The following is a 24,000-nucleotide window of genomic DNA, read 5'->3' on the forward strand; positions in this document are numbered from 1 at the left end:
TTTTACAAAACTAAAAGATATTTCTATTACTATACAGATCTCTATGCACTAAAACATCTAGGCATAAAATATATGTTTCCTCACTCAGGCCAAATCCAACTTAAACAGCGATGAAAATCTATCCATCCATACATCTATCAAATATTATTGACTGTGTTATTTCTCACTGTACTTTATCATTTTGGGTCAATATGTATGCATGCACGTATCCTGATCTCCTGTAAAAAAAAAAATCCTTGTGTTGTATTTTGGTATAGTGCTGTAGATACTGTAGATACCTCACACTTGTACAATCACATGGTCGCACATACTCTATGGGTTAAGGTTTATAAAAAAAATACAGTACAGTATTTGTATAGACAAAACTTTTTTACACCTTGTTATTTTTATTAGTTTGTCAGCAGTCTTTCATATTTGCATAAAAAGTTTGGCCAGAGGAGAAATGGTTATGCCCAACTGAGCCTGGTATCAAGGTTTTTTCCCTTCACTTTTGGCAATTGGTGGAGTTTGTTCCTCGCTTCTGTCACCCTACTGGCTTGATTAGGGACTTCTGGATCTGCGCATCGATGGATTTGCTCTTCAGTGTTTGGACTTTCAGCAGTGTAATTTAAACCACACTGAACTGAACTAAACTGAACTTCAACTCTGAAATCTGGACTGACACTATTTTAATTCATTAGATGTTAAGCTGCTTTGACACTATCTATTGTAAAAGTACTATTGAAATAAAGATGAATTGCATTGAAATTGAATTAGGATTTTCCGGTTGCCATTTTTTTTTTTTATGTACAAACCAATAAACACTTTACCGTAGACCTTTTACAACATGTCCATAAGGATTTTTGTTCCTTACAATGAAAGCAAATGTGAGGTTTAAAACTTTGGTTAGTGAGATATTTTTAATATAATTTTATTCGACAAGGACACATTAAACTGATTAAATTGTTTTTAACAGAGTTTTCAATTGTTGCCAAAACTGATGATGAATATGATAATTTTAACAATAAAAAACGACAATAATAATACCCTAAACCAGGGTGCTCAATCCTGTTCCTGGAGATCTACCTTCCTGCTGATTTCAGTTGCTACCCATATCAAACACACCTGCCTGTAATTATCACGTGGTGTTCAGGTCCTAATTAATTGGTTCAGGTGTGTTTGATATGGGTAGCAACTGAAATCTGCAGGAAGGTAGATCTCCAGGAACAGGATTGAGCACCCCTGCCTTAAACCATAGATCTAAATATTAGAATGATTTTAAAATAATCATGAGATTAGAAAATGAGATGAAGAAATAAGGCTTTATAATCACAATTTACGATTTCACTCTCACAGATATTTAACTGAATAGAATATGCGTATTTGGCATGCTGTCCGGGGAAAGGACACTGAGCTCGGAAAGACTCGTGTTATTCCTCTTATCATAGAGGAATAGTGTCTAGCCAGGCTCCAGAACGCTCCCCCCTCATGGTTTAAGTAGGTATCTGGTTAAATAGTGTGGAGTTGGGGTGGTGGAGGGATGCTAAAGTCAAGAGAAAATTGAGGGCATGACGTGTTAGACTCTTTTTAGGGGATTGGTCTTGAGCTGATTGGATCATAGAATGATTGTCTGTGATGAATTAGCCTCGCCAAAGACTGATCATGCTCCTCCTGTAATTTGTTTATAAAACACCACTTTAGCTCATGTATATTAGCCATACTCTATATATAGAAACAATTCATCTTGTAACTTGACACAATATTAATTTTTACAGATTTGTAAATTGTAAGATTGTCTTGTTAAGCAAGAAACATTATATATATATATATATATATATATATATATAAAAAAAAAAGTAATAACCCTAAAAACTCTAGAAATGTAACACACAAAAGGATATGTTGTACACGCTGATCACTAGTCTCTCACATCCTCGTTGTCTTTGGTGTAAAATTAAACATGACTAAGGTCTTTTGACGGTCGACTGAAGCTGAAGCTGAGGGCTATCACATTAGCGGAGGTCACAGCAGAAGCCCTGTTCAGACCTGTCAATGCGATTTCACCGCAGCACCCGCTTCCTTTATCACATAGACACTCCACTTGAGTTGGCGGAATCTGTCATAACTGTTCAGGTGGGCTGTCAGTTTCACGCCGCATAGTTTAGTCATGAACAGAAAACACTTCCTGATGTTGCATTTCTGTCGATTTCTTCAAGTCATTCAGTATTCAGATGGGAGATACGGCTGTCAGTTAAACTGTAATCGACCTGATAGTGCACTCAGAGGCTGAAGCCATGAAAGTGCATATTAAATTTATGGCTGCTTGAATATCTGTTCAGCTGGAGGCTCTAAATGTGTGTTAACACCACTGGATGATGTTTACGATTTAATAATTGTGTTTTGATGCGCCCAAGTTGTGTGTTTATTTGACCTGACTTGGACATCAAGCTTAGTAAAGACCACTAGCCGTATGTAAACTTACTCAAAACTTGGTTAAAGGTTCACGAACCCCTTGAGTACTTTGAGATTTTAACAAGTTTGTCTGTGTTTGGCATCAATTAAAACAACATTAGCATCTGTTAGCTATAATTGTGGATAAAACTGGACCGTTTTGAGGTTTTGTAAGCTAATTTAATTTTCGTGTTTTAAATCATTATTGGGGCGGGATCAAAATCGATGACGTAGCGCCGATCTGCCTGTCCAGAAGACTGAGTTTTCTTATCCTATGATAAGACCCTGCTTCTTAATTATTCATAACTGCACATGCTTTGCATGATAGACCTGCCAAGCTGTGAGGCCGTGCGCAGTATTAGACCATCTGATAATAGGCATGTCTGATATTAGGCATGGACATATATATTGCAATCATTATTTTCAAAAGTGCCAGTGTGTAGTGGTTAGTGAGTCAACACATGCACTCCGTTGCTCACGGCGACCCGAGTTCGATTCCGTCTCGCGGTCCTATTCCGATCCTTCCCCTCTCTCTGCTCCCAATGCTTTCCTGTCAATTCTCTTTACTGTCCTATCAAATAAAGGTGAAAACCTCTAAAAAATATTTATTAAAAAAAATGATTTTCATAAGTAATACATTGCTTTGTAGACGCTTATTTCTATCAATTGATGAGTCTCCCCATATAGTTTTATATAGCGATTGGACCCAGAAGCCACTCTGCATGACGTTACACTTAACAAGCGGATGCTGCCAATACAGCCAAGCTGTTTGTGTGTAGCAAGCATTTTTGTCGAGAGAGCTGTACAAGAATTGGAGGATGGCAGACTTTGTCTTTTATCAATTGAGTTTGTTACCATTCAGACACATTGCCTATATCCATGCTGCTGTGTTTGCCTATGTCTAAAATCATAAAGATTACTTGCAAGGGTAATGGTTGGAAAAGATAGTGGATAGCAGTGCAGCAGGTCTCTTGTCCTGTGTCTACATTCAGACCCGGGGATTTAGGAGAAGAGAATTCCTCCTCATTTATAGTGTTCATATAAACATGATTATTTTTATAATGATACACCAAATCGTGGTTATGTGCATTTATTATATGAAATTGCAAAAATCCATATATGTAGCAGGGCAATAAATTACTTAGTGTTTATTTCTTTTTGAATTTTAACTTTGTAAAACTATAAAATCAGGAGACTCCTCATGTTTTGTGTGTAATTTTTTTTGTCTTATTTTGTGAGCCAACTGACAGTTGTTTGCCCCCCCTTTCTTTGCTCTGCTCTGCCAGCCATGCCCACTCCTCCCTTTGCTCGCAGTGCTCCACAGCCCTCATAGTGTATTTTTTGCAAAAATTCTGAGGTAGACCCTTTATGGCATTTCAATACAACTATTATTGGTTAATTAAACTGAAAAAAAGATTAATTAGATTTACATTTTTTTTTTTTTGGTAAGTGGTTGCACACAATTTATATGGGCTAAATTTAAAAAAATATATTCAATTTAGTATTGTTCAACTTAATTTGTTTAAATTTAGCTCATTTAAATTGTTTGCAACTTACCCTAAATTGTGTAAATCCAATTAAACATTTTTTTTTTACTGTATACTGTACAATATAGTAAACTATAAGTTCAAAAACATGGGCTTTATTTTACAATGCAAAAAAGCAGAGAAAACCAAAACAGCCCTCAGATAATTATGAATAAACTTAAAATAATAGGATCAGGTTTTAATTTTGAATAATTTTCTCACTTGTATTTGATAAACAGCTATTCTCTAGTGCCATTCTTTAATATGCATATATTTCAATGCATTATCACAAACAAAACATTATGTGATGCTTATAAAATTGATTGAACATCAAGGTAGCAATACAGATTAAAGAAATTTATTTTCCCTTGCTTAACATCAATTTTGGCCAATACTGCGAGGTCAGTTTTTGTGCCACAGGCCCCAAGACAATGTTCCCAGCTGTTCTTCCCTCTGCATTCTGCTGAATGTTTGGTAATCTATTTTGCACACACACGATAAATTTCAGGAGCTGATTGCACAGAAATGCACAAGCATACATTTGGTCCCTACCAAAGCAATGCTCGTTGACCCTTATTTTAGCACATGAAATTATTTTTCATTACTCTACAATACAAGTACATCTGTTCACAGAAATAAGATACCGTCCCTGGAAGCTCTTATTGACGAATTAATATTACATGAAAAAAACACATAAAAGAGCTTTACAATTCTGTCCCTTTGAGAGCTTCTAAAGAGATCCAACATTAAATCCCAAAGTTAAAGTATGTGATGTAGGGCTTCACACAGTTTAGTTAAAAGAAAGCACCTGAGATTTTCATGGAATATGAACCCGGCATATCTTAAACCACTTGCATATTAATGTATTTAATTTTTAGATTTGGTAATACCACAAGTACTGTAGCATCTAGTAGTGGCAGTGTTGATTTAACTAACTTTTCACTAATTGCAATAAAGTACTAATTGTTTTGCTCACTGAGGATGTGACAATCAGATGATTCATTACTTTGTTATTGTGGCCCAAAAAGCATGTTTTACGTATACTTACTTGAGTATTTTTGATCAAAGGTTATCATTGTAAACATAGTTTCAGATCAATGTTTACAAGTAAATAAAAAAAAAAGTCTAAACAGATTTGTTCCCAGTACTGGGTTGCGGCTGGAAGGGCATTCGCTGCGTAAAACATATGCTGGAATAATTGGTGGTTTGTTCCACTGTGGCAACCCTGGATAAATAAGAGACTAAGCCGAAGGAAAATGAATGAATGAATAAACAGATTTAGTAAGCATGTCTGTTTAAAAAGACACACATCTGTTTTATTTGACCTCTTTGAACTCTCATAAAATGGTGTTTTTTTTTAAGCTAACTTTAGGAAAAATATGGACATATAATTTTGATGTAGAAATTGTCAACACATTCAATCCAGATAACTTAACTCAAAAGCTTAAGTTGTAATAACTAACTGGCATAATCATTTTTTATACAGTGTAGAAATGCAGTGATCGACCGGATAGAGCTCCTCAGTATCAGAAGTAAAACACATGCTGAACTACTGGAGCATCAACAGAGGTTGTTTCCCTGAACTTGAGTTGACCTCAGTGCTCCAGGTTAGCCCACAGCAAGAATTTTGATAGATTAATACTGTACAGGGTTTAAAATGCAATTTAAGTCATTGCTCATTTTTTTTCTTTCAAGCTATTTTTAAAATGTTTGCTGCGTGAGTGAAAAAATCTGCTAGACAGTCAAAATTGCTTTGAGAGAGAAAGGCAGGGAGAGAACATTAGTCATATTTAAGTTGTCAGCAAGGGCTTTACAAAGAGATTAAAACAAGAAGTATCTGTAAAATAATAGAACAACGCTACATACAAAATATGTGTAAAAATTTATTACATTTATTTTCAAAGCATTTATTTTAGTGGCCAACGCAAACAATTTATAAAAACGAGCTGCATTTTCTCACAACGCAAACAATTTACAAAAATGTGCTGCATTTTTTCACAACACAAACAATTTCTGAAAAGGCACTGCATTTTCTCATAACACTTTCAATTAGCAGGGAACACAGTAAAAATGTTTCAAGAGGACTCTAAAACGTGGAAGACCCAACTATTTAGGCTATAGTTATTTAGGTTGAGTGAAGTTTCACAAACTAATTTTGAGTGGACCACCTGATATGATTGATCAGGCCTGGTCTCCCATCCTTAATCATTAGTAAGCCAATATGATAAATCCAAACTCACTATAAATAGCCCATCTAGCATTACTCTCTTATCATCGTTCTTGAAGGCTCCCCCCATCCACCCCATCGTCCTCCTTTTCCAGGGGGAGCTCTCCAGAACTATCTGATCTCTTACCCCTTTATTTGCTAATTGACCAGGTGGGAGCCCTGGGCTCAATTATCTCTGAGCTCAGGGTTCTCTCCCTAGAGAGCATGCCAAACCTGCTAATATTATCAAGCAATATCTAAGTGCCAATATCTAACTCTTGAATTACAGACAAGGGAATCAGAATGTTAAAATAAAAAATAAAAAAAACTCACCTTTTAAAAGTTTACCTACAACTCCACTGAGCAATAGTCATAGCACAGCAATGTTTGTGATGTTTTTTGGTCCCCTTGAAAGATTTCTACTGTGTTCTATTGTATTTGCAAGCGTTGTGAGAAAATACAGCACACTTTCGTAAATTGTTTGTGCTGTGAGAAAATGCTGCATGTTTTTGTAAATTGTTTGAATTAAGAGAAAATACAGCCTTTTTTATACATTTGTCTGCATTTTAGGAAAATGCAGCATGTTTTTTAATGGGTATGCATTGTGAGGATTTGCAACACGTGCAAGTGAAGCTCTTTCAGCCACGTAATTTAGAATATTTAGACTTTTTAAAATGTACAAGTGGGACATAACAGATTTAGTTCGTATTGTTGCAGTTTGGGGAAAAATTAAATATTTATTTTAATGATGAATATGTTTACAATTTGAAATACTTTTTTTTTTCTTTAATTTTAACTAAATTTGAAATAATTCTGTAAATAATGCTCTATGATTAAAAAATGCAGTAAAAGTACATTTTGTTTGTATATGCTGTCAATTATTTTTTGGAGTTTTTGGAGATCATCAGCAGGTAACATTTACCAATAAATAAATAAACAAAATAAATAAATAAATAAATAAATAAATAAAGTAAATAAAAATGGAATTCAAAATTGACCAAGAAAATAGCAACTTGTGCATTTCTATGTAAAAAAGATGACATCATGCGTCCAGTTACAACGCACTGTAAGACACACACAGAGATCCAGGGCTAGTGGTTGGAAGCAGAGGCTGATGCCCTGGAGGCCTGAGTGATGCATTGCTGCTGACTGCGGACTGCAGGAGCTGCTGGGGTGGGAAAGCAGCTCTCAACAACCCCGCAGCAAACCTTTTACTTAGCCTAAAACATGCTCACGTTCACGCCTCTGCCGGCTCAAGATATCAGCTTGAGCAGGGATATGAAAACCATTTCATTATTAATTATTGCAACCTTGCATTAGTGTTGTGGTGACAAACAAACGCAAGTATGATTCATAGCACAATGCATAAATGATGTCACGTTTATGAGAATGTATTTCTGCGATTTAACGTCGAAGGAACACAATTAAATCCACAACCATAACGACGGAGCGAGAACAAAAGCATCCGACGAGTAATTATAGTGAAACGTGACATAGCAGCGGCCTTGTTCTACAGCACAGTTGTCTGTGTCCTTTAGCTGTGTGTGGAGTGCGCACACACATACAAATCTCAAACACATGCACACAGAATGGGTTATGTATTACACAAGCAACTTTTTCGGCAATCCAGTTCATCTACAGGTGTTGCCATGACAACCAATCATTTATCCTTCAGATCCTCGGCTCGTGCCCATGGTGAGGAATGGGCATAACAACAGCACCAAGAGACAATCCAAAAATAAAATGTAAAATATTCTCAGTCACTCTCATGCAGCTTCGAAACACGCAACACATTCCCAACATATCCAAATCTGACCTTTTTCCCTGCACCCACTAACCCTCCTACATACCAAACACACACGCACGCACATACACAGCTGGGTTATTACTCATAACTTCTGACTAACCACTGACGCCCATGTTCACGTTCACTATATGGGCGAATGCAAACGGCATGCATATCAATACCCATTAACATACTCACACTGGGCATATTGGTCACTACGGCAACGGCTAACAGGGAGTCTTGCAGCCAAGTAATAATTCTGGATTTCCAAATGCTTTGATCGCTCTGTTCTGATAATGTTCTCACACTTCCCTCTCAGTTTGCGCACTGTGCTGTTCGACTGCTAAACCTGCTCCAGATGCAAGAGCTCTTTCATACAGGGAGGCAATAAGTCATCAGAAGCGATGGCATGTCCCACATGCATTCAGGCTGCCCTAGATAGAGCAGGCCTCTGTCACTTGAGGGAGCGTGCGCTACTACAGGAGTCAGAGAGTGCAGTGTGGAGGAGGAAGAGGAGGAGGAGGAGAAATGGAGATTGGATGAAAAAAGCGTGAGCACAGACCTGTCTTTGTTGAAGGAGTCTCCTTCTGGCCTGTGGATCCAGTGGAAGAAAGAGTGAGAGGCAGACGGACAGAGACAGACAGACATGGAGACACAGAGAAAGTGGAAGTGTCAGTAAGGACTAAACAGACAGATCACAGATGAAATCTCCATCTAGTTTTTTCATTTATAAATTCATGCTAAGTGTCTTTAAAAAAATCCAGATTGGTTCAGATTTTTTAATAAAAAGTTTTATTACACTGTAGATATATTTTTGAAGAGAGAATATCAATATAGCATAGGTCTTAAACTCAATTCCTGGAGGGCCACAGCTCTGCACAGTTTTGCTCCAACCCTATCAAACACAGCTGATCCAAACAATCGAGGCGTTCAAAAGAGTCTTTTTTACAACTTTATTAGTTGGATCAGCTTTGTTTAATTAGGGTTGGAGCAAAACTGTGCAGAGCTGCGGTCCTCCAGCAAGCCAGTTTGAAACCTTTGTAATATAGTATCAAAATGTAAAAAAAAAAAAATCAACATATTTAAAAATAAATGACATTTTCCCTAAGGAATATTCATGGATATGTAATATAATTTGCTCTTATATGCTACTTTATCTTCAGTTGGAATCTAGTGGTAGGGGGAAAAATAAAAAAAATAATAAACAAAAAACAGGCCTAACCAGTCGAGTTTCCATAATCACAGCCAATCAAACATACTATATACAGTGCTCAGCATAATTGAGTACAGCCTATTTTGAAGATTAATATTTTTATCCATTTCTCAGTGAATATAGGCAATGTATTTAGGTGCATTTAAACAAAACACATTTATCAGACAGATATATTTCTTAAAATCATACTTAGTCACCAAACATAAAAGATAATACAATTAAATTCAAGCAAAACATTGCAAAAAAATAAATAAAATAAAAATAAAATTTTTACATTTTTTTGTTTGTCTTGATTTTTACAAATTTTTATTTAATGTTTAACATAAATTTGAGTGTACTAGTTTTTGGACCATTATCGTCAGTTATTTTGATAGATATAAGCTCCAGATTAGGCTTCCATACTGACTAATCTAATGTTTATGCACAAATATAATATTGTATAGCTTCCTATTAAAAATATGAATTTAAAATATTTGTGAGGGGTGTACTTATGTATGCTAAGCATTGTATTTGAAAAGAGAAAATTGAGAAAAAGAATGTGTACTGTGAACTACAATGAATTTAGAAAACGACAGAAAAACAAGAGAGAAACACTAAAAATGAACAATAAATGTGAACTGATGACTTCAACAAAAGCATATACCATCAATTAACAACACTGAAACTCACAGTAGGTCTATCTTTCACGGTTAATAAATTATAAAACCATTTGCCTGTTGAGAAAAAACAACAACATTTGTTTGTGGAACACAGAATGTTGCAGCTGCTGTGATTATGAGATCCTATACCTTGTAAAAGAATTTATATCCTAAAACTTTTCATTCCAACAAGTGAATTTTCTGTAAGCTATGATCTGTACCACATGACTAATGCATCATGACGTTCTAATATTCATTTAGTCATTAACTGTGTTGCAACAGTACTGCTAAAATACACATTTTTGCTTGTGAACAACTAAAGTAGAATGACAGTTACCAGACCCCCTAGTTTTTAGGTGTAAAATCTGACACAATGACAATGACACAAATCATAAGTCAAGACAAGATCTAAAACAGATCTAAAACGGTAGGGAGTAAGTCAAAGGAAGGTTGTATAACTCTTATTTTGATCCACGATCTTACTTTCTCTCACATTTCACTCCACTTATTCAGCAGGGTCTGAGTTACAGCATAAATTGAACTCAGCAGGATTTTGAATCAGTGTTACCTACAACTAAAACGACTTAACAATACAGAATTCTCTCCAAAAATTAGTACACACACCAAATTTTTAATGGTGACTGTCAACAATTTTCCACATTTTTCGAGTGCCTTGGACTGATTCCTGTTGTTGTTTTGATGAATCCCTTACCCAAAGAGCACCGACCAAATATTTGAGTTACCTCTGAGGACTTTTTGTTTGTTTTTCTGCATTAAAATAAATATATGTTTTTTTTGGTGCAAGTGCATATACAAATCTCATCCTATAGAATCCTTATAAAATTATGATTTACCCAAGGATGGGAAAAAAGTACACCAAAAAGTATCTGATTTTTTATCCATGGTCTTACTTTCTCTCACATTTCACTCCACGAAGCATCTAACATCATATACCTCACACATAGGACATCCGCTAGGGATTTCCCTACAATACATCTAAAACACGAATTGCAGTAAAACTCAAATGGCAGGGAAGCTTTTTCTCTAGTCAACGGCAGGGAAAGAGTTAAACGGAATACTTATCAATTTGTCGCTCATCATAATACCAGCCATACATGTAAAGCACAAATAATGTCCTTCAATTCGGTCACGTCCAGCGCCCATCATCCTTGAACCAATCTCCATCATTGTAATCTGCTTACTTTTCTCTCTGCTCTATTGCTCTGTTTGTTAGATGTTTGCTCACACTTTCTTTTGCAGGTTTCTAGCGCATCAAACGCGCAAAACGCCCAATTCGCACACACAGGATGTCTAATCTCATGTTTGCATTGACTTCACATGTAAATCACTCACGTTTCATCCACGTCTGCTTACTGCACTAGCTTCAAAACAATTCTCCCTTTCCATGTAATCTAATGACTGTGAGGGCGCAGGCGAGATGTCATTTATTGAAATATAATCTAACAGATCACATTACATGTGCTGCGTATGCAACATAAAAGCATGTAAAACAATTAATTGCAAAACTGAAATAAATATAATTTGATTATATGGTTTATACTTGGAAGTTTTAAGAGATTACTTGTAGCGTTTATTTTGCATTACCATTTAAAAATATTTTCAGAAGCGAAAATTTTTGCGACTTTTTGTTGATTTTGCATTGGATTCAATGGGGTCTGAGTTACAGCATAGATTGATTTCAGCAGGATTTTAAATCAGTGTTACCTACAACTAAAAAAATTAATTAATAATATAGAATTATCTTCAAAATGATTACACAAACCAAATTTTTAGTGGTGACTGTCAACTTAAAATAAATATGTTTATGTTTTTTTTTTTGTGCAAGTGCTTAGACAAATCTCATCCTATAGAATCCTTATAAAATTATGATTTAACTAATAATGGGGAAAAAAGTACACCAAAAAGTATCAGGTTTGACTGACATGCAAGCTTCATTGTAGACATTCAATTACATCATAATTGTATAAACTCCATCAGTCAGTCCTCCAACACCCAGTGTATTACTCACAGACTCACGTCAACGACAGTAATTGCCACCTTCAATGGACAAAATGTAATTAACACCGGCCATGCTAATTATTCTGAGAAACAATCCCACCTCAACAGCTCACCCACAGCAGTGGTTACACTTGTTCATTAGCCAAAAGCGTTACACCAGAGAGAGAGAAAGATATGATCACCCAAGTTGGGTCATTTGGATTCACAGACATCTGTCTGATGGGAGGAGGGGGAGAAAAAAAAGGAACAAAATACCCTGATCAAACCAAAAATTTGCCTACTGTACATAAACATGATGCTGTAAACGACCTTTGTGGGTGAGAAGAGAAGAAGGCGACCCTAAAGAAAATGGCAAATGACATGTTGGTGTGCCATCTGCTCAACACCAAGGGAGGGCTGGTGAGGGGGTGAATGAGAGATTGATAAATTTGGCATCAAATTTGAGAAAAAAAGAAAAAGATGGATAGAAGCTAAACATGATTTCTAAACAGTCAAAATGGCTAACTGATAGAAGTCTGAAAAACTCATGTAGATGCTTTATTTTCCCTTGTTTCATATAAAGTTAATGCTTAGTTAAAGCTACAGTAGCAGCACTACAGCCACTCAGGAGTAACGTAAACACATGGTCACATCTACCAGATGCTGTTTACTTGACTGTTAGCATGTTCGTGCTTTTATCATGCGAATCACCCGATGACACAGATGACACCAAGGCAGTGAGGAATCTATTTATAGCTTCTTTCTTTATTCATTTAAATTTAAAAAAATGATGAGAGCTGTTAGTTTCATAAGGACAGTTCATACAAAGCTGTGTTGTTGCTTTGCGTTGGCTCTTGTCTGGTTTCATTGGGACCTAAATGTTGTGCCTAAACACAGCAAGCTACATCACACATTACACTTCAATTCATAAAACTCGCACTCCGATTCATTGCTGAATAGGGCCAACAAGCTCTGACTTTAACCCGATGACAGGTGCCATGTGGTAGGACTGCACGATTAATTGAAAAAAAAGATTGAGATCTCGATTGAACCCCCTACACGATCTTAATCCAGCATCAACCAATTAAATTATCAAGTTCAGGATAGACGCATAAAGGCAGTAGCACAAGTCTTCACATTGTTTTACGTTGATCAGCAATGTGGACACGTCCAAATGGTCAGTATACTGTATTTATAAGGTATAATTCACCCAAAAATGTCATTTCTGTCTTCATGTTATGATGTATTTGCGGCCGCAAAATCACAACACACTGATGCACAGAGGATGCACACTTTAATGACCTGCATTGTCTGTAAATAACAGGTAATAAAGTTGTAAACAATGAGCAGTTTGTTGCAGAGCGATCATTTTGGAGCCATGTGGGAAGTATGACTTGCATTTATGTTTTTTCTCTCTCAAAGGGACAGCAGCCATGACATAAACGTGCTCGCCGGTGAAAGTGAAACCATAACCGCCCACATCATTTAAATGATCATATCGTTTTTTTAGAGTTATGATTACATCAAGCATTTGATATGTTTTTCTTTGATAGTGAACACAGAGTGTTGTGCAGGAGAATAATTGTTTAATAGAGTCAGTATAACTACTTTACTCTATATAATGTTGAATATAATGCATTGCAAGAGGGAAATGCATTCCGATAATGACAAATGGCTAATTTTACCAGTAAAAAAAGGCAAGCATATGTCTCAAACATAATTCAACTCCAGAATTATTAATACTTGTATTCTGATGTAATCACTTTACTGTGCATTAATGACCAGGACAAAATTTAAAGTCTATTCAAGTCCACCATTCCAAGTCTATACAAAATTTAGCATTTTAACTAACAGTAGACCGATACACATAGGCCTAATATTATTATTGTTTTTTTTGTTTCATACGTTTGAGAAATCTACAAAATCGTAAGAAAATCGTGATCTTCGTTTTAAGCAAAAAAAAAAATTGTGAATCTCATTTTAGCCAGAATCGTGCAGCCTTACCATGTGGCACACCAAACATGACAAAACCACTAGCCACACCGACCCTGACCAACGGCCTGACAAAGCCTAATGACCATCAGATTGGAGTGTCCCAGACTATAGACTCACCCATTTTTAATAGTACATTTAAACTCTTTATTAAAAGCAGTGGGATTTATTATTTTGTATTTACTACAAATTTTTGTATTTACTACAAAGTATAATGTACTTTTGTTACCAAAATGAAAATACAGAGAGCCTCTTGCCTCTAATCGCAAACATATTAAAACGTTCAGAACATCACACGATGTCTACAAAAGTTATTTTTGAAGGAAACACGCAGACATTATCACTGTGTTTGCACTGGATCAGTCCTGCTTTTCACCAAGGTAAATGTGACACACAGACATACACACACAAATGAACGTTATGAAAACTAAAGTTTGTTGTACATTTAGTGGTTCACTTTTGTTATTTGGTACTATTGCGTTAATATTAGAAGCGAGCTGTACTAGAGCTTGCACAAACCGTATCCCAGACCACCTCTTTTGTGGGTGCACATCCTAGTTCAGAAGACATTTACACTAGCTAAATGTATTGAACTCTGACGTCAAACGAACTCGAGTGCAGACCAAAAGTACTAGTGTGAAAGCACCCTCAGAGTGACACTGAATCTTATGAATGAACTAAATAAGCTGGAGACATCTTAACTATGAACAAACTGTGCAAATGAGCATCTTCAGACCAACAAAGACTGAATCAAACTTCATTTTGTTTATTTAGTTTGACACGATTCAGCAAGAACATCCTACTGTAATTTAACCAGGTGTGGATTTACTAACAGTTAGAGCTGCACAATCAATCCAAAAAAGATTGCGATCTCAATTCGACCTCCTAGACCAGTGGTCCCCAATCACCAGGCTGCACCAGGTCAGAGGAACAATTGGTAACGGGCCACATAAGAAATCATAACTTATTTTTGTAGAAAATATTCGCCCCGCGACTTGGTTTCTTCCACTCACCCCTGCCATCTCACGTGAAATGGACTATGCCAAAATTCACCAGGGAGCGGGAAGAACGATTGCTAGAATATAGCTCAGTGGTGGTTGTTGATAGTTTAAAGTTATAAAAAGGATTGTGCATATAATGTTATGTGTGCGTGCATTGCTAAGTAAGTACCCGAAATCATTGCAATATGTACTGTATCTATATAGAGTTTCACATACTGTAATCATCCTCATTATGGCTGTAACATGCCAATGCATGCATTTAATTCGGCTATACGGTTGTATTATTGTTAATATGTTCGTCAGTTGAAATGTTTGGCACAGATGTTACGTATTTGATGGATATAAACCTTGATTGAAACATAATCAGACCGTGATAGTGCAACTAGCGCATACACACTGAGTTGTTCATGATTAACCTGGATGCAGGAGTGCAACAGCTGTGTTCACGTTTGTGGCATATAGTGATCGTTTGAGAGCCACACGCGAAGTATGAACAGCACTTAGCAGTGAAAATGAAACCGAAAGCGTGCACATCATTTAAATGATCATATTGCATTTTAGAGTTATGATTGCGACAAGCATTTGATGTTTTTTCTTTCATAGCGAACACAAAGTTGTGCATGAAAATAAATGTTTAACAGTGTCAGTATACCTAATTTAGCCTATATATTGTTGAATATAATGTAAGAGGTAATCAGATAATGACAAATGTCTAATTTTACCAGTGAATAAATGGTCTAATAATGTTGTCAATGACAGATTGCAAGCATACATCTCATACATAATAATTCAACATCAGAATTATTATAAGTAGAAAATAATTATTTATCGAAATCAGTAGACCTACACATAATATTATTATTGTTGTTTTACCATATGTTCAAGAAAAAAACTATAATAATTACAGACTCATATTAACCTTTATTTTACATCTACAGAATTGTGAGAAAATCGTGACCTTTATTTTAAGCAAAAAAAAAAATAAATTGTGATTCTCATTTTAGCCAGAATGGTGCAGTTCTACTAACAGTGATACAAAATTAAATAAAATAACACTGCCATAATCTTTCATGGTTTTATAAAAGACAGACCTACTTAAAACCTTCTGCTTTATCTTTTGTGGGGGACAATTATGGTAGATTTACAACAGTATTTCTCATGTTTTTAGTAGCTAGTAGCTTTATGTTGTTTTCGAGTAATAATTAAGACAAGCTAAGTCTTGCTTGTCTTTATAACAGTTTTGCATGGCTATTTTGCATCATAAATGAATGATTCTTTAGCATGAATGATTTATACACACAACCAACATAGAAGTTTATTGACTATTATTAACTACTGATTACAACGCAAGGCAAGTTTATTTATATAGCACGTATCATACACAGTGGCAATTCAAATTTCTTCACTAATGTAATGTTTAAACTGATAATCTCTTTAATAAAAGGCAAATTGTGAGAAGTTTTAGAAGCTTTTTAGAAGCTAAAACCATTAAGAGTACTGTAAAAATACTAGCTGTTTATTATTCATGAGTGCTTTCCATTTATTTCTGCTTCCCACTTTCATTATGGGACCTTGCTCTCAATTGCATCAACATATGATGCTAAAACCATATACAGCTTAACAAATTCACTTTAACAAATAAATAGCATTTTTTGTACTTAGAATATAAATTTTTAGAAACAATATGTATTAACATGGAAAAAAAATAATAAAAAACTTGCGGTCACAGTTCACAGTATTAACAAACCATTTACTAACACTAGCCTAATTTATTTTTTTTGTTCAGTCCATTAAGTTAAGTTAAGCGTTTTGTTCTGATCCAACTACCTGCTTAGGGGATTTGTAGTTCCCATCATGCTTTGCGTGGGATTGAATTAAGAGAGGGAAATGTTGACAATAAAACTATTATTGTGTTAAGTTAATAGAAAGACTAGTTAAGAGTTTAATCTTCACTTTAGTTTGAAGATTTAGAAGATTTTCATGTGATGCTTCGACTTTTGAGATTACCATTTTTCAAAAGCACCCATGCTTTGGGTGTTAGCAGCTTAATTAACAAAAACGCAGATTGTTGCTTTGTTCAATGAGAATTAATTGTCCTAAAATGAGTTCAGAGTTCATTATCAATTAACTGCATATGTAATATGGTTAAAATGTCTCTTTTAGTTAATTTAGGTAACTTCAAATAAAACTAAGAAACTCTAAAATGTACAACACATAATCGACATACATGATATTATCAGACCTTTGAATTTCAGTTAAATAAAAATACAAATGTATTTAAACTTTTATTTGATAAAATCATATTGGACCAACTCATTTTCATTTAATTGTGTAAATAGTTTTTTTAGTTGTTGCTAAATAAATTTATTGGAAGGAAACCCTGCCCTCAATTAAGTAATTTAATGAGTAATTTTTTTGAGTGTACTAAACACTTTAAAGTTTTCGCCCTATAATGTCCAACTCAGACACTATGTTTTCAAAAAGTTCTGCCATTTTTGCCTTTATTAGTACAAGACAGTATTTTTGTCAGAAACTGAAGTTGAGAGAATTTAAGATTATGATTTGGTAAGATGTGACTGGGGCTGGGTGATAAAAATCGGTATCCATATTTGGTCACACGTTACAATAAGGTTCATTAGTTAATGTTAAGTAATGCATTTACTAACATGAACAATACATTTACTACAGTATATATTCATGTTAATAAATGTTAGTTAATGAAAATAGAGTTGTTCATTGTTAGTTCATGTTAACTCATGGTTCATTAACTAATGTTAGCAAGCATGGACTTGAATGTTAATAATGCATTAGTAAATGTTTAATTATGATTTATAAATGCTGTACAAGTGTTGTTCATGTTAGTAAATGCATTAAATAATGAACCTTATTGTAAAGTGTTACCCAATATTTATTGACCAAACACCATTGTTAATATCGGTAAAATAAAAGATTCGGTATGTAGTTTCAGTATGAAGCTTTATAGTTTTATTAAAATATGGCTGCTGAGCATGAGCCTTGGAAGCAGTGCCAAGAACTTTAAGGTGTCATTTTCCAGGCGCACAAACCATCTGAACTTTTCCGAATGCCCTGAGCGCACCACAATTCATGCAAGTAAAACCAATCTGCTTCACACTTTGTATGGAATATACAGATTTCAGTTATAACAGCAGACTAATTACCTCAGAAAAACACAGCGCATCCAAACACTGCAGCGGTATTTACTTTTCTCCATAATCTTGTCATCCTCTGAAAAAATGCTTGCCACTTCAGGTCAGAATAACAACACATGCGAAAATGAGTGCGGTGGCTAGCAGCAGTGGGAAGATTGCAAATAAAAAAAAAGCAAATAAAAAAAAAAGATGTAAGGATGTCCCCAGAGTGGCTTTTTGGTTTCTTTTCTTGTGCATCCCAGCCACTAGCTCCCCATCTGAAAGAGTTTTTAGCATAGGGGGTAATGTAGTCACCCAACTTCACAATTTGTAATATTGTAGTTTGTATTTGGATAATAATGGCTGGTTCCTATACTTGAAAGCTTAGATTTGGTTATCATAATTTGTTTTGTTTATAGAGTTTGAGGTTTACTGTATCATTATTATTGACACCTAACAGATGTCGATCTACCTTAGTTGCACAAACTTTCTAACATTTTATTTATCAAGTTTCAAGAGTCTCTTTAACACTTATGTTTATTTTATTATGAAGAGAGAAGATATTTTGTTTAAATATTTTTTGTTTTTGGCTATTAAATCTTTTTGCCTTGTGTTGGTAAATTAGTTAGTTACTAGTGTTGGTAAAGTATAATATAGTGGTTGAAAAAAAATCAATCTTGAATGATATGAAACATGATATTGTGAATTTTTATTTATTTATATTTTTTGCATCATCGCCCAGCCCTAGATCTGACTCAACTTTGGACACCCAAAATGTTATGGTTTTATGTTGATGCAATGGCATTATAGGCCATCACTACCCACCAGTTTCAAATATTACGTCAACAGCTCACTATTAAAACAACAAAGGGGCTCTGTAACTTAGCACAGAGTTTGCATACATGTATTTATTTATTTATCCACCACAACTTAAATGTAGTTAAAAATCTGAGATGCAAAAGAAAGCACTCTATTTATCGCCACAAACTGAGGGGATCCAAGTTTTTCTCCACTGGAAATCAGGAGAAGACAAAAAAAAATCATAAGTGTGCATACTGGAGAAACAAAGAGAAAGTGAGCAACACAAAAGGGCGCAGTTTATTCTGCAGCCTCTTTCTCTCTCTGACTTTATGCTTTGCTCTCCCACACAAGTTGATCCACAATCTGACTCTGTGCTGAATTTTAATCACAACCTCTCCTACACAGTGGCCTGATCATACATACAAAATAAATCCCCACTCCACACCAGCCACCTGCCTTAAAAAATAAAATAAAATATAGGAGATACCGTGCTGCAGTGCTCCATACTGGTCCAATCCACCGAACGTTAATCTACACATGCTCAAACACGCATCTGTATGCATGGTGTGGTGTGATGAGGCCAGCTCAAGTGCACACTACAGACAGGAGTGATCAGAGGTGCAACGGAGAGGTCGATTCCTCAGCAATGCAGGGAGGGAGACAAACAACTTAACTGACAGTAGCACAAGGAGTGGCACACTACAATTCTGTACCACCTCCTCCTTTCTCTAGACTTTAATGGAGCATGCTGATGTTATTGACATCCTTAAAGCTACTGACAAAGTTTTTAAAACCCAAACATTACATCAATAGCATCAGTTTCAAAACCTATACAAGCCAAAAATGTACTGTATGTCATCCAAAACAAGGCTGTGCACCTTTCACAAATTAATTTAGTATTCATTTCAGTATCGTTTTTAATTTAAAATTACTTAACTGATACCTAAGTAGAAAAAAACAGGATGTAGAAAAGCAAACCAGTCAAAACAACCAATAGAATTATAGTTTAAACAAATGAAAGAACGAAATAAGGAAGCATATATATATATATATATATATATATATATATATATATATATATATATATATATATATATATAGTACATTGTATATATATTGTTTGTTGTTTGGATCATTTAAACTATAGATCGATAGCGAGAGACAAAAGCTAATGGAAACATCTACAAAACTCCCTCAAATGATTTATTTGGATCAACTTGTTCTTAAGCCCCTAACACATCAACAGATTGCTGAGCAAACTACTTGGTTTTACTGATGCATTCCACGTGGTTGACACTAGTCTGACCCCTTCTGTGGCTTTTTGGGCCAATTGTCAAATTGGCATACGTCTGCAGCAGCACCATCGGTGAAAGAGAGATAATCTGAGTGGCTGTTGAATTTAGAGGACAAATCAGTACAAGAAAATGAATGCAAAAGTAATGAAAGCGGGCAAAGACTTCAGTGCGACAGAAAGAAGACGGCTCTAATTTCTCTTACTTCTCTTATGCAGGCACAGAATGTACCTGCTAGTTGGCCATTGACTATAGTATTTGTGGTGTATTTAAGAGCAACTTTTTTGCTCCGCCAGCAATACTTCATTATCAGTTTGGTGTATCTTAGCTTAATTTACAGCAAAATAAAGCTAAATTTCATAGAACTTCCTAACTCTCCACAAATCTTCACCGTCATAGTCTGCTCTGTTTTAATATCAGAAAAGTTATTCGATTTGTGACAGATTTAGTATGCTAATTCTCTCCCAGAGTCCCATGACATTAGCCTGTCACTCTGCCAATGGCCCAGCAGCACGAGTCTGTCCAGATAAGAGTCTGTCGGCTTATGTAACGTTCAGGCTCGATGGCACAGCCAGCTGCCTGTCCGATGGCCTGGAAACAGTCCTATTGTGACAGACTGTTGCACTCAATTTCAGTTTTGTAAGACAGACGGAGTGTGAACAGGGGAGATACCCTCTGAAAAGGTGATTTTTATTCTTTGGTTCCTGACTCCTTAGAAAACTTAGTTCTGCATCAACATTAATGTAATCTAAATCAGTGGTCCCCAACCACCGGGCCGCACAAGAAATGGTTAATTATTTCCGTTTTATTTATTATCCGAGTCTGAAGGATCTTCTATTTTAAAAGATCTTTTATTTTTTAAGATACTGTAGACTCTTACTTACATCTCAGTCACTTGACAGCCTAAATTTAAACCACAAGCTTGCAAAATGAGTAAGAAGCCGGTGTTTTTGGAAAGTTTCTTTGCGAAGGGGAAAAGGCCTAGTGAAGGATTCGTGAACTACAAAGGAATGGATCGGCAACCCATTTGTCAACAAATCAGGTGAAACCACCATGTCTGTGCAAGAAGAAGATCAACTGCTGGAGATCGCAAATGACAGCGGCCTTTTAGGGGCCATTCGCATATTGCATCTTTTTTTGCGCGCACGTTTTTATTTTCCAATTGGGCGTGACGTGCTCATGCCTTCCTGACGCACCTAGTTGATTAAATGCTATGAGCGCACCGTGAGTCACATGACAATAACTGACCAATCAGCTTTATAATTTGTATGGAATATATGCATCCATATAAACCCCTCCACTTTGCCCCCGGTCTGTGGTAAAATGGTCAAGCGCTGACCAGTCCGTGGTAATAAAAAGGTCGGGACCACTGATCTAAATGATGATATGAGATCAAAAACATAGCACAAATGGTGCAAACCTTTGTAAGCGAACCTTTGTAAGTAAGTGTGTGTAGTTCCACTATCCATCCAGTTTCATTGAATATTCTAGTACAGACAGCCCTCATACTTGCTTTAAAGTTCTGCCATGTTTGGCTAACACTTTTACACTATTTCAAAATTGCATTTTGCAATGATTTTTTCCTGTGTAGGACAAAAAAGGATATATTCTGAGGAAATTTTCTACAAATGAGCAATTGACCAACCTGTGGAAGTTGGCTTCTAACTAGCCTGAAGATGTCTGGAATAAGGTTGTGTCCCATAGAAGATTTAGGATGGCAAAAGGTTAAGTAAATTACAATTTCTATTTAATTTAGCACTTTGCACACCAACATACACTTGTTATGGTATGCAATTACTCTTAGACAGCAAATACCGATTGATAGTTTTCCAACCAGCCACCTTCAAGACTGTAGATACTGAACTTTACAGTAGTTCCTCAGCTATGCAGTAAAAGGCCTGTACTTACTGTCTTGGCAGAGTGCTTCCCAAACTGGTAGTGGCAACGTCTCGTTCTCGTTTTCGTTCTCCCTCTCTGTCCGTGGAAATGGATCCAGCTGACAGGCTTTGGCCGAGCCTAGTGTGCGTGTTGGCAATGATGCGGCGGTCCCGGGGTGGCACAGGTGGAGGTGGGGGTGGGGGCGCCGGAGCCGGTATAGGTATTGGGATGGGCCCACTGTTGTGGATCTGATTGGTGTAGGCGTTGGTGGAAGTTGCAGCGTGAGAAGTGGGTGGTGGGGCAGGGTGAATGGGAGGTGGAGGTGGAGGTGGGCAGGGCTGTCGGTCCAGTCTTAGGTCTTTGTTTTCCTGGCTAAGCCGGTCCAGCTGCACTTCCAGCTCCTCAATGCGCCGACGCTGAGTTTCCAGTAGCTTCTGTTGGCTCTCGATGATGTTGTTGAGCTCCAGCAGGTACTCCACCGCCCTGTTAGGGCTTTCCGGGCTGCCCTGCCCAGCATCCATGATGACAGATACCTGTGCAACAGTCACTGTCTGCTGGGGCAAGTTTTTAGGAGCACTCAGAAGGAGGAAACTCTCCCCCCCACGTGGAGTGGGTGGGGGGGAGAGAGGTGGAATGTGGTGGGGTTAGAGATTGGTAACCAGGGTAAAATGGCTGGCAGTTTTAATCTAAGATTCCCTTAAAGTTAGATTCAACTTTGAAAGTCACAACACCAATACTGGACAAGGAAATGCCATTTCGGAAGTTGCATTCACATATAAAAGATAACTAGAAGAGACTTTGTTTGTCTATGATTGGTGTAAGGATGTGTTTTTATATGCATGCATTGCTATTCTTCTGTCAAGTGTGCCATTTTTCCACTGCCACCAAAGAATCATGGAATTGGAATCAAAGCTGGTTTGCGAAAAAGAATTTCATCAGTCTTTCAGCCACATATTACTCTCATAAGGGAATAAAAAAAGAACATTCATCAGAGTCACAGAACATTCCTCTGTACCTCAAGTCCAAGGTTAGGATGCGCCGCAAAAAGCAAAGTCAGCAGATATCCATTAAACAGGAAGGAAAGCCTATTTCCTTTTCGTCCATTTCTCTGATGCACATCCCCTTCCGTCTCTCTTTGAAATGTGGACTTGAAGCACTGCAGCTGTTTTCTGGCTGTCTATTCATGACTCATATTCTAGACTGAAGTGTTTGGGAGACATTTCCATTAGGAGTAATTCTATTCCAGAAGTGACGGAGATGGAAAGGTAGAGAGAAAAAGAGATGGAGAGAGACCAAAGTTTTTCTGATAAATCCACTGCAATACTAAATTGGCTTCTGGGAGGTGTGCGCATGCCTCTCACAACAACCCTGTCCCCCCTTCTCTCTTCGTTGCACGCTCATTACAACATCAAGACCTCTCCATTCAAGCCATTATTATTGCCTATCATTGTGCATCTTAAGACATCACCTGGATTTCCCACGCATGATGCATTTCAACTGATTGAGAAGTCCGTTTTACACAATATTTGATTATTTCATAACACACAATGTTTCCTTGAACTTTTCATCATTTCTTATCTCCTCAGTTTAAAATAATTACAGCTAGCATTAATTTTCATGCACGCATTTGTCGTGTGGGCTACTCACGAGTCGTTCCACACTTACTGGCCAGACAGTCCTTGAAGACAATCGCGCGCCTCCAACGCGTACAGCTGCGCGACAATAAGGCGATTTGAAGAATGCGTCCCAAAGCGACGACAATAAAGTCATTTAGATCTCCAGACTCGATGTTCCGACGCAAAACCCCGAGTTTTAACCGAGCAAATGGTTATCGATTTTTGTCGCAGTTAACCGCACTATCAGCTAAAACAAAACCGGCATGAAATACAATCCTTTCAGCATGATGTCCACTGTCTGTTGAGTGTAATGTCGCTTTGTGTAATCAGCGCAAAAGGCGATCCGGTCCTGAAACAGCTGAGACGCGCAATACAGCGTACGCGTGCTCGTCCACAGTGTCAAGCCAGTGCGCGTGAGATCATTAAATAACACCCATGCTGATGGAGCACAGCTGTCACTACCATGTTTAAGAC

The 24,000-nt window shown here is 36.6% G+C and overlaps 1 protein-coding gene across 6 annotated transcripts in view; it reads right to left on the reverse strand.

Moving 5' to 3' along the window:
- The window catches only part of iqsec2a (IQ motif and Sec7 domain ArfGEF 2a), a 167,382-nt gene extending 143,458 nt beyond the window's left edge, over window positions 1–23,924 (reverse strand). For 4 of the 6 annotated variants that reach the window (XM_073910311.1, XM_073910312.1, XM_021472055.3 and 1 more), the window contains exon 1: window positions 21,941–23,924. In XM_073910311.1, the coding sequence (XP_073766412.1) occupies window positions 21,941–22,431 (491 nt within the window). In that variant the 5' untranslated portion in view covers window positions 22,432–23,924. Of the gene's footprint in view, window positions 1–8,510; window positions 8,541–21,940 lie in introns of all 6 variants that reach the window. The other 2 variants (XM_073910309.1, XM_073910313.1) reach the window with 1 other exon arrangement.
- Window positions 23,925–24,000: the final 76 nt, after the last annotated feature.

This window comes from Danio rerio, chromosome 8 (assembly GCF_049306965.1).
Source record: "Danio rerio strain Tuebingen ecotype United States chromosome 8, GRCz12tu, whole genome shotgun sequence".
Taxonomy (NCBI): Eukaryota; Metazoa; Chordata; class Actinopteri; order Cypriniformes; family Danionidae; genus Danio; species Danio rerio.